At 48.8% G+C, this 16,892-nt stretch overlaps 1 protein-coding gene across 8 annotated transcripts in view; it reads left to right on the plus strand.

The window, feature by feature from the left end:
* The window catches only part of FGFR1 (fibroblast growth factor receptor 1), a 52,664-nt gene that overhangs the window by 23,348 nt on the left and 12,424 nt on the right, over positions 1 to 16,892 (plus strand). For 2 of the 8 annotated variants that reach the window (XM_045460292.1, XM_045460271.1), the window contains exons 3-5: positions 12,206 to 12,472; positions 13,808 to 13,897; positions 14,142 to 14,314. In XM_045460292.1, the coding sequence (XP_045316248.1) occupies positions 12,206 to 12,472; positions 13,808 to 13,897; positions 14,142 to 14,314 (530 nt within the window). The remainder of the gene's footprint in view (positions 1 to 12,205; positions 12,473 to 13,807; positions 13,898 to 14,141; positions 14,315 to 16,892) is intronic. The other 6 variants (XM_045460300.1, XM_045460282.1, XM_045460333.1 and 3 more) reach the window with 3 other exon arrangements.

Below are 16,892 nucleotides of genomic sequence, written 5' to 3' on the forward strand. Positions count from 1 at the left end.
CATTTTATTTTCAAAGGATGCTTATGGCCTTTATTTTCATAATGTAACGATAAGAGGCATTTCTTTAACATTGAGAAAAAGTAACCTTATGAAGAGCCCATTCCATGGCCCACTACAGTAAGTGACCCCTGTACACTGTGTGACCCAGACCCGCCATGCAGTGATCGGACTGGACACGGGGAGGGAAGGTGGCAGGTACACTGGAGTGCTGAGAGTTTTGGTGAAGCATGCTCTCAAGCACCCACTGAGGTTTTGGGGGGGCGCAAAAAGCCAAATTCTGGAACAGCTGACACCTCCACTAATTCATCAGCAAGTTTAGGGAGCTGCAATTTTTTCCTGCCCAGCTGCTGGTGCTTCCTTCCCCAAACAAGCTCTGCTGAGTGTGGGGGAGGGGAAGCCCTCCAAGGGGCCCTTGTAGGGGGCGCGGTGGGGGCAGGGCTGTACTTTCTTTTCTTTAAGGAACCTGACCAGACTTTAAGGTCAGAGCACAGCAGAGTGGGAGCTGCAGGGTTACCTCTTCCCTGTTGATTCATCTCACTGTCCTCCTCCCCCAGCCTTAATGATCTTTCCATTACAGAACCCAGACCAGGAAGTGCATGACAGGTCGCAGCTGCAGACACATGGCTGGGAGGCCTGGGCTCCGGGCCAGTGGTGGGAGTGTCTGAGCTCTCTTTACAGCAGCGGGACCCTACACACACACACACACACACACACACGCACGCACGCACTCACGCACGCACGCACTCAGGCACTTGAGCTAGTTCAGTGGAAGGTGAACTGTGTTGTAACAGTTGTTCTGTGTTGTAAGGTGTTCTGTGTTGTAACAGTTGGTGGCCAGTTGTACTTTTGCTTTGAGTTCAGGACTTGATTTTTACTAAAGGCAGAAGACCACCACCTGAGTGTCCAGATCCCCTCAGCTTACAACCCACACAAGTGGTCCTTACTGGGTTTGGGATTCTTTCAGGGGGGGTTTCCATCATTGAGCAGAGGCTCTTTGGCTCCTTTTCCCAAAACAGGACCCATTTAATATGGCTTTAGAAGCTTCCCAGATGGGGCGCCTGGGTGGCGCAGTCGGTTAAGCGTCCAGCTTCAGCCAGGTCACGATCTCGCGGTCCGGGAGTTCGAGCCCCGCGTCAGGCTCTGGGCTGATGGCTCAGAGCCTGGAGCCTGTTTCCGATTCTGTGTCTCCCTCTCTCTCTGACCCTCCCCCGTTCATGCTCTGCCTCTCTCTGTCCCAAAAATAAATAAACGTTGAAAAAAAAAAAGAAGCTTTCCAGATGTCCAGGAGAGTTATTAGGCGTAATATTAATACCTCCAAAATTGTCAGTTTTTCTTATGATTCTATCAAAATGCAAGGTTCAGAACCTCTTTTGGGGGATGGTTTAGTTGCAAGAGCATGGGCTTTGCAAACACACAGTTCTGGGTGCAAATCTTAATGAGCAGAGCCTCCTCTGACCATCTTCTTTGGGGATGGCTCCTTCCACATGCAAGTTTGCTCAGGAAATGTTAATTTACCCTCAACTGTGTCGGGGGGGGGGGGGGGGCAGTTGTCACACAGGAGTTTCTGTCTCCACCGCCAGCTGTGTTGTTGGCTTTCTTCCCTGAATCTGCCAAGGCCGGATTCCTCTGGTGCCAAATGTGAACCCCGGTGACACCAACTTCTAGGAACTGTGAGCTTAGACCACCCTTCCCCATAGCTGCGGGGCACCTCCCTTTGCTCTGGGGTGAGTGGGCTCTGTGCTTCCTGCGCCTCTTAAGTGAACTGGCCTCCGAGCAGCTAAGGTAGGCGGGAGAGAAGCCTCACGTACTGACAATTGCTTTGGGAAATGGGGATAGGAAGAGATTTCTTCGGGCTCCATCCGTAGTGTGTCAGTAAATATTTGGCGAGAGAGCTTTTGCTGGCAGAGAGGAAGAAGGGAAGTTTCTTTTAAAACAGCTCTTGGGCACATTCCTTTGTTAATCACTTAATTACGGTCCTTCTCCCCAATGGGTGAGGGCTTTGCCCTTGGTGGGAGGTAGAGGGGACGTGGGGGACACGGGTGCTGATGGGGGCACAGTCCTCAGGAGGGGGAAAAAAAACCTACAGGTACAAGGAGGCACCACATAGAACCCATAGAACCCGGCGCGCGGGCTCGAACCCTGGACTCCATCCTGACTCTCATCTGGTTGAAAGTTTACACAGACCTCGCTGGGCTCAGGGTGCTCTCGGCTGGGGTCTCCCGAGTGGGGTTCTGCGTGCCTGGGCCTCCTCCTGCCCAGATACTGGAGAGCTGTTTTGGGGGGTCTTGGGGCGGGTGCGAGGCCCCGCGCTGAGGCTTTGGCCAGCACAGGCGGCTCTGCACTAAATTACAGTGATGAGGTGGGACACACAAAAGACCAAAATCTTTTTTTAATAAAAACAAAACAAAACTCCGGCCCCAAGCCCCTGGGCTGCTGAATGGCGATGGCTTCCTGTCAGGATTAGCCGGGCCGCCTGGGCCTGTGTGCACTGCCTTTCTCCTCAGGAAATACCTTTAGTAAGCCCCGGTGGGGTCCCCATGGCAACGCGCGAGGGGACCTGCTGACAGAGGCCATTCAGCCCGCCATTGTTCCTCGGCCCCTTTGTCGGGAGCTGTATTGCTGCCCCTCTGGCAAACACAGCAGTTTGCACCGTTTTGTCAGGCTGAATGTGGAGTTTTTACATTTTAATGGGTTCTTCTGGCAGTGGCCCATTTGCATGCAAAATGCTCCCTCGTACTTCTTTCCCTTTTTTTCTATTAAAAAAAAAAAAAAAACCTACACTCGAAATCTCCTGGGTCGGTGGGGGGACTGGTGAATGCAGCCGGATCAGGGTGTCCGACCCTGCTAATTGATTTGGTGTTCTGTCTCCCCTATCACACATGCCTGTGCTCCCCATTTCTGCAGCTTTCACTGTATGTTGGGGATATCATGGGCACAGGGAATCCTGTATCTTTAGGGCTTCCTCTCTGTACCCCTGCTTGTAGGAGGATAGTCATTCCCTGGGATTTCAGTGAGATCCCCACTCTGGCCTGGCCTTGCCAGACTAAAGTAAGTTTTCAGTTCCATTTCAAAGCCAAAATAACGTAATAAAAAACCTCTGCAGAGGGCTCCCGGAGCCCTGCCGCGCTGTTCTGTGTTCCTTTTAAGTTGCCTTCAAAGCCACCCGGAGTTCCTCCCCCACCCACAATTGCCCCCTCATTTATCTCTGGGGAGTTTGTGCCAAAACTGTAAACATTCCTGGACCACCAGTTCCCCCATGTTACCGAAGAGAATGGGCCGTTCTCCCCTAATTTTTTTACCCCAGAAATCCAAAATCAAAAGGATTTCATAAGGATGACAGCAATCACGACCCTGAGACAACAGGTCTGGACTTTGTTAAGGGCTGGTTATCCTTTGGAATGTAGGATGTCGATGACACCACTCCTTACCACAGAGGGTAGAGAAGATGCATATTTATGGAACGAGCCCACAACCAAGCAGCATGAATAAGCACAAGATAAAGTCGTGAAAATCCTTAGGTCCTAGGAAGGCACATTAAGAATAGGACGAAGATTGGAGTTGGGGGTGTCTCATAAGAGTGAGTCTTAAAGTCTTAGAGGAGTGAGGGAGAGAGCGGAGGAAACAGGCATTGTCGGAGAAAGCAAAAATAAGAGGGCCAGGGAGGGCAGTGGCTTGGCCAAAGAGGCTAGGAGATTGGACAGCTGAGGTTGGGAGGTGTGGTTGAGGGGCTCCAGATGGTGGAGGAGGAGGAAATAAACCGAGGTCCCCAGGAGTGTGAGGGCATGGAACGCAGGGCGCCCAGGCAGACAGGTCAGGGCTGGAGAGCTGAGGGCAGTCGGATGTGTGACCAGGAGAGCTGGCCCCTGTGCCTGATGTTCTTAATCTTCCGCAGCAGAGTCAGGCAGAGGTCATCAGAGGTCATCAGCTCAGCTGTAAACTGTATTCAGAGGTGAGGGTCTTAGGGCAAGAGAAGGTGTCAGGTGACCCAGAATTGAGCCAGGGACACAGTGAGGGAGGGACTATGCTGTCCACCTGTGGCCAAAGCCACAGTAAGTACCTCGAGTGGGTCACCTGTCACTGTCCCAAGTGCTGAGTGGAAAGTGTGACACTGTGGAGGGGCCCAGGCCCTGGCAGACCCAGCATCGAGAGCCAGCGCTGATCCCTGTTTTGTGACTTTGAGAGAAGTCCTTCAATCTCTTTTTTTCTTTTTCTTTTCTTTCTTTCTTTCTTTTTTTTTTTTTTTTTTTTGTATTTAGATGGGAATGAACACCAATAACATGAACATGAATTAACATGCCTTTTGGAGTATCAAGTGCCATACCAAAATAGGGCATTATTCTTAGTCCCAAGCCTGCCCCCACCCCCATTTTCTCACTTCCAAATGTGCACATTGATACCTGCTCAGCTTTAGAGGGTAGATGAGTGTGGACAGAAAAATGCATATATAAGTTAAAAAGCCCTAAAGTATAAGGCAGAAGTGGTGAACTGGAGGGAATGAGAAGACAGGATAAGGTCAAAGCAGTCAACTTCAGAAGCTCATACGAGGAAGTAGGAGACATGAGTGCCGTTAGGATAAGGGTTTCGGTCACTTTTCAGAAGTCAGGGATTGCAAAAGCAAAGTGAGGGTAGAGAATATTTTTCAAAGTGATAGACATGGGCTCTGGACATGTGTGGACTCTGGAGAGCCAGGCCACCCGCTTTTGAATCCCAGCTTGGCCACTTACTAGCTAGGTGGGTCATCTTGGACAAATATTGGATCTCTTTGTGCCTCTGTGTCCCCTCTATAAAACGAGGGTAATAGTGGTACCTACTTCACAGGGTTGTGGTGATTAAATGTGCTTGGCATGTGGGGAGCTTCCGTGTCCATAGGGTAGAGATCATAATAGTATGTACCTTATAAGGGATGGAACGAGAGTCTGTGTTAAAAGCTTACAGTAAGCGTGCTGTAAATATCGGCCAGTATTAATTAGCATGATCGTTTTCAGCATTGTTTATGATCCCAAGATAATATAGGGGAAAGCACATAGTAAATTGCAAAGTGCTATGCAAATATGTTGTTATTCTTCACCGGGTTCATATTAAGTTGTGAAGTTTGGAGATGGATAACTCAAACCAAATTGGCTGTTATGGGACCACCAGAGCTGGTAAAGTGGCATTTCAAAATACATTTTCAGGTGTGTTTGTCTGTGGCAGGAAAGGTCTGCATTCTTGGTCTGCAGAGAAATGTGTTCCCTGGGACTTCTTTAGTGCTTCTGTTCTATTACCCACCTCACAGGTTAGAATCATTATTTTTTGCTATTTTCTGCCGTAAACCTCTGGTCCAGGCAGGCCATACGCTCTAACCTCGTCTCCTACTCTCCTTCATCTCCAGGCACATCCCATCCTTTTCTGCTCCCCCCAAAGTTTATACTCCCAATCTTAATTCTTTTTTTTTTCTAAGTTTATTTATTTATTTATTTTGAGAGAGAGAAAAAGAGAGAGAATCCCAAGCAGGATCTGAGCTGTCAGTGCACAGCCTGACACAGGGCTTGAACTCATGAACCATGAGATCATGATCTGAGCCAAAAGTCAAGAGTCGGATGTTTTACCATTTAACTAATGAGCCACCCAGGTGCCCCTCCCCATCTAAATTCTTTTTTTTTTTTAATGTTTTTATTTATTTTTGAGAGAGAGAGAGTGGTGGGGGGAGGGGCAGAGAGAGAGGGAGAATCTAAAGCAGGCTCCATGCTCTGAGCTGTCAGCACAGAGCGCATCTCAGGGCTGGAACCCACAAACCGTGAGATCATGACCTGAGCCAAAGATGGACGCTTAACCAACTGAGACACAAAGGAGCCCCTCCCCATCTAAATTCTTAATTTTTTCCTCCCCTTTCCCTACCAGTATGTCCAGCCTCTGCTGTGAACACTGCTATCTGCTCTGACCACCACTACTTTTTTTGTTTAAGTTCTGTAACCTCAGAGGCTGTGTTGGATTGCCTGTACTGGGTTCTCATGTTCTTCTCCAGTTGTCTCATGTTGCGATATAAAATACCTCATCCGTGTCAAGGTGTTGTGTAAATCTTACCACCCTGGTTAGAGCAAGGCATAGGTTTGCTCCTTTGTTTAATCCATGTCTTTTCCTTGCACGGTAACCAGGGCTCACAGAAAGCACCCAATGGCAGCTATTTTGAAGAAAGCTCCCTGTCTTCTCCTTGGATTTTTGGGGACTAGGGTCTCATCTTCTCATAAGAATGACAAATTTTGTATGGCTTTGGGCCTCCTTGGAGACTCCTTGGAGACTCCGTTCCTCCCCCTTGCAGTGTCTGCTCATGGCTGGTGGGAGACTCAGATTTAGAATCAAGAACTTGGATCTAATCCGATGTACCCAGGGCAGAACTGCCTGCTGGAGGACAGTGGCAGATTTCTGGCCAGTCGTGCCACAAGCAAAATGGTACATCCTATTGGTTTGTTGGGAATTGCAAAGGCCTGGTATTTTGGAGAAATGTAGGAAGCGATGGGAGACTCAGGAGGGCTCCATTAGCATTAATCATGTTCCTAGACCTGAGAGCACCATGGAAAACACTACTCCCCTTTCTAGCTGCTTCCCTGAGGACTATGAAAAAGTGTGGGTCCCTGATCTGCTCCTACTTTTCCCTGGGGAATAGAGAGGCTCTGTTAGAGAAGTAGGACAGGATTGATGATTGGTGTAGGAATCCCTTCCACTCTCACTAAAGCAGGTACTGGATCCAGCCTGCACCGCCTTCCACAGTGCACCTGCCATCCACACCGTCCCAGGAACCTGCCTCAGGACCAGAGGCCTCCTCAGTCTCCCAGACAGCCTTTGTTCGCTCCTGTTTTCTGAAGAGTTGGCCAAGGTGTTGGCAGCCTCAATCCTCTGGGGATGTTCAAGTCAAGCCCTAACCCTACCCCTAACCTTCCCGCTCCCAGTGATGAGAAGAGTGACCCCATGCTGTGGGCATCAGAACACAATGCATCTTTTTCCACAATGTACTTTGAACACATTGCACGTAGGGCCTGTAAGAGTGGATGTTGTTATCTGACTCACAGCCAAACACCTTCATCCTCAGGCTAGGTCATCACAGAATCCAGATACCAAATGTCCTCCAGCCTCCGTTTCCCACCTGATCTCTAAGGAAACAAGAGGCAGAAAGCAAGTGTTCTGGCTTGCTGCTTCCCTCACAGCATCCCCATTCCAATTAACCAGGTTCTCCAAGAGTGGGAATGTTGGTTTCAAGTGGCCAAGCAATACACTTGGCTTTCTTTTCTTCGTCTTTCATGGCCAGCCCAATAAAGGTGTTAGCTCCTTTCTTGCTACCTGACAGCCAACAACAAATATAGTCCTGGCCTGCTGGCCTTGACCAGAGAATAGCCAGCTCAGATGGAGCACAGATACAAGGGCCTTTCCCAATGGGGACATAAATGGAGGACACTACCAAAACCAAAAGAAGAATAGAGAGTAGTGACTGAATTGTTACAGTGAGCAGTGATGCCCTTGCATCAGCCACCACACATAGGACTTCCCAAGGCCAGGACCGCTATTGAGGGCAGTGATGCAGACAGGCAGGGTCCAGTAAACCAGCGAGTGCTTTGTTACCTTTCTGTCACCTAGAAGAAAGTGGCATTATCCCTGCTTTATAAATAGAGACATTGACACACATCCAAGAGCACTATTAGCCATGAAAAAAAAATACACTCTAAACCCAAGAGCCGTAGGCTGAATTTTGGCCATAAGCTAAATTCAGTTCAAGACCTATTGGGTATTTTCAGCTTGTGACATTGTTAGGTACTCTGGAAAAATTATAATAAGCAGTTCTGCTCTGAATTGCTTTCTGTTTCTTAGGAGAGGAACACAGGGACACTTGTGACTCTTAGGAAACAACATACCCAAGTGTGCATCAACCAATGGATGGATAAATAAAATGTGGTATATCCATACAATGGAATATTATTTGGCCATTAAAAGGAATGAAGTAGTGAGACATGCTACAGCATAGAAGAACGTTGAAAGCATTATGCTAAATGGTAGAAGGCAGTCACAGATCATATAATGTAGGATTCCATTCATATGAAATATCCAGTATAGGCATATCTATAGAGATGGAAAGCATCAAGCTTCCTAGGCTGAGGGAAAGGGTAGGAGATGGCATGTGACTGCCAGTGGGTATGGAGTTTGTTTTGGAGATGATAAAAATGTTCCAAAGTTAGGGGTGCCTGGGTGACTCGTGTATGACTCTTGGTTTCAACACAGGTCATGATCTCTCAGTTTGAGCCCGCCATCGGGCCCTCTGCTGTCTGTGCAGAGCCTGCTTGGCATTCTCTCCCTCTCTCTGCCCCTCCCCAGCTTGGGCTTGCTCACTCGCTCTCTCTCTCTCTCTGTCTCTCAAAATAAATAAATAAACTTAAAACAAAAAAATTTTTTTTAAGTTCTAAAGTTCAATTGTGAGGGCGCCTGGGTGGCTCAGCAGGTTAAATGTCCAGCTTCAGCTCAGGTCATGATCTCATGGTTCATGAGTTCAAGCCCAGCCGGCATCATGCTCCATGCTGACAGTGTGGAGCCTGCTTGGGATTCATTCATTCATTCATTCATTCTCTCTCTCTCTCTCTCTCTCTCTCTCCCTCTCTCCTTCCCTCCCTCCCTCTCCCCCCTTCTCTCTGCCCCTCCCCTGCTCTCATCCCCCCCACTCAAAATAAATTAAATAAATAAGTAGACTTTAAAGTTAGATTGTGGTGATGGTTGCATAACTCTGTGAATATACTAAAAAAAATCGAATTATATGCTCTAAATGGGTGAATTTTCTGGTATGTGAATATATCTCAATAAAGATGTTTAAAAAAGAAACAAGATGGTATGTGATCGAGTGTGAATTTGTGTGGTTTGTACAGTATGTTTTACAGACAGTTGGGGTGGCAACACTAGGGACAAGAGGAGGCTTCCTGGCTGGCTTTGATGGTGCACTTTGAGCAGTGGCGGGGGGGGGGGGGGCGGGGCGGGGGGAGGGCTAGAGAATCACAATGCTGACAGTCTTGAGCAGAAGTAAGTTTTGTTGTGAGAGAAGAATGCAGTTGGGCTGGAGAACAGCCAGCCTTGAAGCGGAGGGTGGGGAAAAGAAGGCTGCGTGGAGAGGTGGGAACAGATTGTCAATGAGCCTTGAATGCCGGGCAAGGATTGTGATTTAATCCTATACACAGTACAGGATCTTGATCAGGAGAATTAAGGGACAAAACTCCAGAGGCAGAGAAAAGAAAGGTGGTCCTTGAGGCTATTTATTTATTTAACAAATTGCTTCAATCTTGTTTTTTGTTTTTTGTTTTTTTTTAATTTATTTACTCTTGAGAGGGGTGCCTGGGTGGCTCAGTCAGCTAAGCGTCCAACTTCTGCTCAGGTCATGATGTCATGGTTCATGGGTTCAAGCCCTGCATCGGGCTCTGTGCTGACAGCTCAGAGCCTGGAGCCTGCTTCAAATTCTGTGTCTCCTTCTCTCTCTCTGCCCCTCCACCGCTCATGCTCTGTCTCTGTCTGTCTCTCTCTCTCTCAAAAATAAAACAAACATTCTCTCTCTCTGCCCCTCCCCCATTCATGCTCTGTCTCTCTCTGTCCCAAAAATAAATAAACGTTGAAAAAAAAATAAAATAAAAAATAAAACAAATATTAAAACGAAATTTTAAAAAATATTTTATTTATTCTTGAGAGAGAGAGCAACAGAGAGAGAGAGAGAGAGAGAGAGAGAGAGAGAGACTCCCAAGCAGGCTCTGCGCTGTCAGTGTGGAACCTGATGTGGGGCTTGAGGCCATGACCCTGGGATCAAGACCTGGACGCTTAACCAACTGAGCCACCCAGGTGCCCTGAGACTTTCTATGTATCCTGTAGAAGTTTTGTGTGCACATCTTAGTTAGAACAAGCGGGGAGTCAGGGCTCCGAGCTAGAATCAGCCAGAGTGGTCTCAGTAGGGCCAGTGACCCTTTGCTTTCTCTGGGGGGAATGCCCATGTTTTCCTCACTACCTTTTTGTTCCAAGACCTATCAAAATAGGCTGTGATGCCAGAGGCTAAGAATTCGAGTTTACGGAGTTTACTGTTTGACCAATGGCTTGTACAGAATCACAAGCTGCAAAATATTTAATCAGTGAGGTCACTGGAGGGAACAGAGGTTTGATCAATAGGAGTGTCTGCTGTTTCCCTTAAGGATCAAGTCTGAACTGCTTTTCTTCCCCCTTCTTTTGGCAAAACCACAATCCATTAAAAATGGAAAGAATAACTTTTTTTTAAGACCCACAAAAGCTTATTTTTAATCAGTTATGTGGTCTGCTCACCTTTGTGGGGTTCCTCTTGACCCGATTCACAAAACTATAAATGAATGCTAGCCTAGTGGCTTTCAAACCCTTTTGCAGCAGCACCTCCCCCTTTCGATGACTCAGTATTTACCCAGTATTTAAGACAGCCCTTGGGTTGCAAGAGGGTCAGGGACGGCAGCCTTGGCCCCTCTGAGGACGATGGCTATTAGCTGGTAGTCACTGGTGCCATCTGACGCCCAGGGTGCTCATTTCTTCATTTGTAAGGTTTGGCACCTGGGTAGCACTTCAGAAGGAGTCGGTTACGGTGAAGGTGGTAAAGGAGAAAAGGGAGTTTAGAAAGGAAAACGGTGAGGAAACCGTGCATTTTCCAACAAGTGTTCATTGGGCAACTGTTGTGTGCCAAGTACTGTACTGGGTGTTGGGCATTTTAAAAGTAAATATGACACGTCCCCACCCTCACAACTCAGTCGAGAAAGGGGACTGTCCTTCAGTGTGACGAGTGCAGTGGGAGAGCACCTGCCCCAGCCTGGGAGTCAGAAAAGGCTTTGAGGCAGAGTCCCCAGCCAGCCAGAGAACTGGAAGGCAGCTGAGAGCCAGGCAGGGCACGGGCCCTGAGGGCAGTGGGGTGCAGGGATGGGAGAGCATGTTTCAGAGGCGGGTGCTCTGGGGACCTGCAAGGAGCCCCAGCTGGGCCTCCGATGGTTAACCGAGGGGTGAGAAAGAAAGAAGGCTCCCAGGGCAGTGGAGACGTAGGTCAGGTGGTAGATGTGAGCTGGAACAGGTGCACTTTTTGGTGGGGGGTGGACAGTTGGCAGAAGATGCCAGGAGGGAGCACAACTGAACATCCTGAAAGGAAACAGAAACTGCATTTCCCCCTGGTTAGTAAAGGGGAGCTGCTCAAGAGCGGGTCACAGTCAGGGATGGTGGACTCTGAGTGTGCCTGGCTTCTGGCCTTCACTGTCAGTGTGGCTGCCCAGTTGCTGGTTGTGAGGATGGATGGGTAAACGGGTTGTATCAGATCTGTGAGCCGTGGGGCACTCGGGATCCAGGGAAAGAAAGGTGAGGAGGAATGGATGTGTGTGACCGTGTGTTGGGGGAGGGGAAGCGGGAGGGCTTGATGTGGGGGAGCCCTGCGGTGGGACGAGGAGAAAGGAGCTTTGTGTGCAAGGGCTTCTGCAGCCAGAGCAAGTGTGGGCTTGGTGGCAGCTGCAGGCCTCCGTTCCTAATATAGTCAAAAGCTCCGAATCCTCTGGCCCGACACCTGTTAGTTAGCCAGAGGTTCCCCTGAGCTGACCTCTCCTTGGGCCGCCTCTCCCACATATGCATCTTATGCATCTGACTCACTGAGGGGCCAGACCCCTCCCTGCTGAATCACTTGGACTGAGGGCCCCGGTTGACAAATTGCCTTCTCTCAACTTAGGTGGGGGCTGCTGGAGTTTTGAGGGACAGGTTTGCTCAGCTGTTTCTAGGGAGAGGCGTGAGGCTGGGCTAGCCAAAAAGAAATGGGGTGTCCTCCTGGGAAGTGGCCATCCTTGACAGAGGACTGAGTGAGTGGGAGAGGGGCAGTCTGGACACAACGAAGCCCTGGGGAGGGCCGGCCTTTCCCCTGCCCTCCGATGGAGGGAAATGAAACATCAACTGCTTATTGCTGCTGTGGCTGCTTCCTGGCTTTGCCTCTTTCTTCTTCTGACCTTTGGGGGAGTGGGGCATAGCAGAAGAGGTGGAGTTCTAGGTAGCCGGCCGTTTCCCACTGACGCCTGTTCCGGTTCTCACCTCCCGGCTCTGTAGCCCCTGGGATGTTGCAGCTCAGTGCGGCTAGCTAGCATAATTCCCTTTGTCTCTCCCCCTCTCCCCTCTCCCCCTCTTCCTGTCCCATCCCTTGGTCCCCCTTCCCGGTCCCTGTGGGGGGCTGCAGCCCAGCCCTGGGGAGCCCCTGTGGAAGTGGAGTCCTTCCTGGTCCACCCTGGTGACCTGCTACAGCTTCGCTGTCGGCTGCGGGACGATGTCCAGAGCATCAACTGGCTGCGGGACGGGGTGCAGCTGGTGGAGAGCAACCGTACCCGCATCACAGGGGAGGAGGTGGAGGTGCGGGACTCGGTGCCTGCCGACTCCGGCCTCTACGCTTGCGTGACCAGCAGCCCCTCGGGCAGCGACACCACCTACTTCTCCGTCAATGTCTCAGGTTGGTAGCAAAGCCTGCCCTCCCCCTCTCCCTGGATCCACCCCTCCAACCCTCTCTGCTAGTTTCAGGGGGAGGCGAACCTCCTCCCCTTCATGATCTGCCCCCACTCTGCTTCCAAAACTGCTGCCCACTAACATTGCTCCCTGCCCGCCGCGTGGCTTAGCTCTCAGAGGGGTGACCAGGTGGGGCAGGCCTCAGGTCAGAGATCTAGGCCTCCAGGATCTGCCTCAAGTGACTGCTGATACACTTGGGTCAGCAAGACACCGATTGTTTTCCGCCACAGCTTGTCCAGATCTCCAGGTGCTACCTGGGGCTCGGCCAGCTTCCATTCTGTCATTCCCTTGCCATTCGGACTTGGTACTTGGCTTAGGGGTTAGAGCCCCAGAATATGTGATGAGGTAGGTCCCTACTATGATGGGAAAGGATCCAGGTGCACCGCCATATTCACAGGCTTCATGGAAAACATCAGTCCTCCAGCTTCCTGAGCTGTATTAAGGGCAGCCAGGGAACCCTGGAGTTCTTTGACTTTGGGAAACTGCCACTTATAGAACACGAGTTTTACAAAACTCTAGGATGAAACAAAGAAGGGTTGAAATTTTCTTGATGCCGTTTGTGCATCCCAAGGAGGAGGGCTGGGCATCTCCTCCCCTTCAGGCATCATTTAGAACCTGCCCCCATTTGAAGGACTGGAAAAAGATCTGGCATGAATCCTGATTGGTGACCACATGTGTGTCAAGCCTTTTAAAAGGGGTGGATACTTGGGGAGAAGTGTCGGCAGCTGCAGACGGTGTGGTGGGCTCCCTATCTACCCTGGGCAAGAAGGGCAGCCCCCAAACCTCAGCAGATACATGCTAGGAAAATTCCATCTGTGAGTTGTTCAGCCTCATGGCTTTAGAAATAGCTTCTCGCCATAGCGTGCCTAGATCTGTCTGGGTTTCTGAAGAAGGATACACACAGATTCCCCTGGCTGCTAGTTCTGAGACCCAGCACGTCTGGGTGCTACTGAGTTGAGAGAACTTCTCAACACGAGGTGTAATTAAATCCAAGAGGACCCGCTGCCCCTGATGGAACTGGCCAATATCAAGGCTTGTGGACAGAAAGGGGCACTGCGTTGGGCTGGGGAAGGCGGGGGACAGGCATAGAGCATGCAGTTCTTAAACCATTTCTGTCCCACAGAGAGACTGTCACTAAGGGTGGAATGGGACTGGGGGGTTCCAGATGCATTCGTTCTGTAACTGGACTGGCCTTTATGTTCATGGCTGGCTGTTGATATGGATGGAAATCTAGTGAGCCCTTTTCCCTCGAAGGGACCTCAGTGCCCCCTTCTTCCCATAGATGCTCTCCCCTCCTCGGAGGACGACGACGATGATGATGACTCCTCTTCAGAGGAGAAAGAGACAGATAACACCAAACCAAACCGTATGCGTGAGACACTGTTTCCTACCTTACTGCCTTCGGGCCGGGCCTTGGGTTTGAGTGGGAAGGGGGAGGCTTAGATGATTGTTTGGAGAAGGGGAGAAGAGGGCACATGGGGTCATGGGATCCTTTGGGCGCCCTGATTAGTGCGGGCACTGTTTACAGTGTTGGGGACACCTCCAGGTCCTGGCCTGGGCCCCTGCTCCTGAGCCTGACTGGCCCCTGCCTGTCTCTCTTGGCTTTCCCTGGGTAGCCGTGGCTCCATACTGGACATCCCCAGAAAAGATGGAAAAGAAATTGCACGCGGTGCCGGCTGCCAAGACTGTGAAGTTCAAATGTCCTTCTAGTGGGACTCCTAACCCCACGCTGCGCTGGTTGAAAAATGGCAAAGAATTCAAACCTGACCACAGGATTGGAGGCTATAAGGTACGTGTGTATGTCTGGAAGTTAATGTAAGATGAATGAAAAAATCTACTTAGAAAATCCTTATTATGTGTCATTAATGGTTTAAAGTAATGCTTTCTAACTATAAAAGTAGTGTGCCTTACAAGAATTTCAAATATAAAAAACTTCAAATGAAGCTTCAAAATCTTCTCAGTCTTGGGGCGCCTGGGTGGCTCAGTCGGTTAAGCGTCCGACTTTGACTCAGGTCATGACCTCACGGTTTGTGAGTTCGATCCCCATGTCGGGCTCTGTGCTGACAGCTCAGAGCCCGAAGCCTGCTTCAGATTCTGTGTCTCCTTCTCTCTGCTCCTCCCCCGCTTGCTTGCACATGTGTGCGCGCGCACTGTCTCAAAAAAAAATAAAAATAAAAAAAAAATTTTAATCTTTTCAGTCTTTTTTCTTATGTATCTGGTTTTTGCATAGCTAATCGCAATGTGTGTAGAATTTCTTTCCCTTGTTAACATTACAGCACGTGTCTTCTGCCATGTGTTCGGTAGATAATTTTTCATGGCTGCACAATATTTCATTATTAAAATGTCCATAACTTGATGACATACATTGTCATACTAGTTATTTTCTGATTTTTCACTATTATGAATTATGCTGTAGTGAATATCTTTATACATAAATCTTTGTTGGTGTTTTAAAATATTCTTCCCTAAGACAGATTGCTAGAAGTGAAGTTTACTAGATCAAAGTATAAGCATTTTTTTAAGCCCTTGATGCGTATTCCCCATTACCTTATTTCCCCCTGGTAATTAGATAATTTTAATCATTTATTTTTTTATTATGTGAACATTTCTTTTTTAAAAAAAAAGTTTTATGGGGCGCCTGGGTGGCGCAGTCGGTTAAGCGTCCGACTTCAGCCAGGTCACGATCTCGCGGTCCGTGAGTTCGAGCCCCGCGTCGGGCTCTGGGCTGATGGCTCAGAGCCTGGAGCCTGTTTCCGATTCTGTGTCTCCCTCTCTCTCTGCCCCTCCCCCGTTCATGCTCTGTCTCTCTCTGTCCCAAAAATAAATAAACGTTGAAAAAAAAAATTAAAAAAAAAAAAAAAAGTTTTATTTATTTTGAGAGAGAGACAGGAAGTGCGCGTGTGCCCATGTGCGTGGGGAAGAGGCAGAGAGAGAGAATCCCAAGCAGGCTCTGCACCATCAGCACAGAGCCCAATGCGGGGCTTGAACTCATGAACCTGGGAGATCATGACCAGAGCCTAAATCAAGAGTTGGATGCTTAATCAACTGAGCCACCCAAGTGGCCCTTTATGAACATTTCTTGAGCACATGTCTTTTCAGAAGGTGTACTGGCTGGACAAGTAGAGCTCTAAGTAAAACAGGAAGATACAAAATTTTAATTATTGTGACATTTGCTTTAATGGAGTATGATGTAATGAGTTGGGTGTGATTTTATTTTTTAATTTAATTTTATTGTGGTAACAATTACTTCCCTAAAAGGGAAGATTGATTCATCTTCCCATAGCAGAGTACAAGAATGACAAGCTCACCATACCTGAGCCAACAACTTTGATAGATGATGAAAGTATCTCATTGTTCTCTTGTGCATTTTTTTGCTTATTAACAAACTTAGAATTTTCATATGTTAATGAGTGATTTCCGTTTCCTGCTGTGTGAATTGTCTGTTTGTATCTTTTACCCATCTTCATTTCTAGGAAGAACTTCATCCTAATCTCTTCTTTAGACTCCCAGATCATCCTTATATCCCATTTCACCTAGCTGCTCTTTCCCCATTAATCTTGTATAAGAAAAGCAGAGGTCCAGGGAGCCTGGCTGGCTCATTTAGTGGAGCATATGACTCTTGATCTCAGAGTTGTAAGTTTGAGCCCCACATTAGGTGTAGAGATTACTTAAAAAAGTAAAATTGTTAGGGGCACCTGGGTGGCTCCAGTCAGTTAAGCGTCTGACTCTTGGTTTCAGCTCAGGTCATGATCTCACAGTTCAGGAGTTTTGGCCCCACGTCAGGCCCTGTGCTGGCAGTGCAGAGCCTGCTTGGGATTCTCTTTCCTTCTCTCTCTGCCCCTCTCCTGCTCATGCTCTCTTTCTCTCAAAATAAATAAATAAATCTAAAAAAAGTAAAATGTTTCTTAAAAATCAGGAAAAATAGGAGAAACTGTAAATTAATTTACCAGACACTTGCAAGGCACTGCCATGGTACAAGGCACATTCCTGCCCACAAAGAATTTCCAGTCTGGTAGGAAGGCAGATGTCCTTGAACACTGCTGCAAAAAGCAGACTGTGATCAGTGCTTCAGCAGGGCCACAGGAGTGAGAACCATTCTGACCCAGGTTGAGCTGGAGGAGATGGTTTTTGAAAGGAGAGGTCAAGAGTAGACAGGGCAGAACTCTTTGCAGGGAGCCCTTCCGGCCCAGGACACGAACAGAGGCACAGAGTGGAAAGCTCCCAGTACATTGGGGAGTGTGCAGGAGGCACATAGGTCCAGATCATGGATGGCCCTGGCTGTTGCGGGCAGACTTCCAGAGTTTCTCATACCCACCTGCCAGCTTGCCTGATACATTCTTTCCCCGAACCTGGACCAGGGTGGCCGT

Source organism: Leopardus geoffroyi, chromosome B1, assembly GCF_018350155.1.
Source record: "Leopardus geoffroyi isolate Oge1 chromosome B1, O.geoffroyi_Oge1_pat1.0, whole genome shotgun sequence".
NCBI classification, from domain to species: domain Eukaryota; kingdom Metazoa; phylum Chordata; class Mammalia; order Carnivora; family Felidae; genus Leopardus; species Leopardus geoffroyi.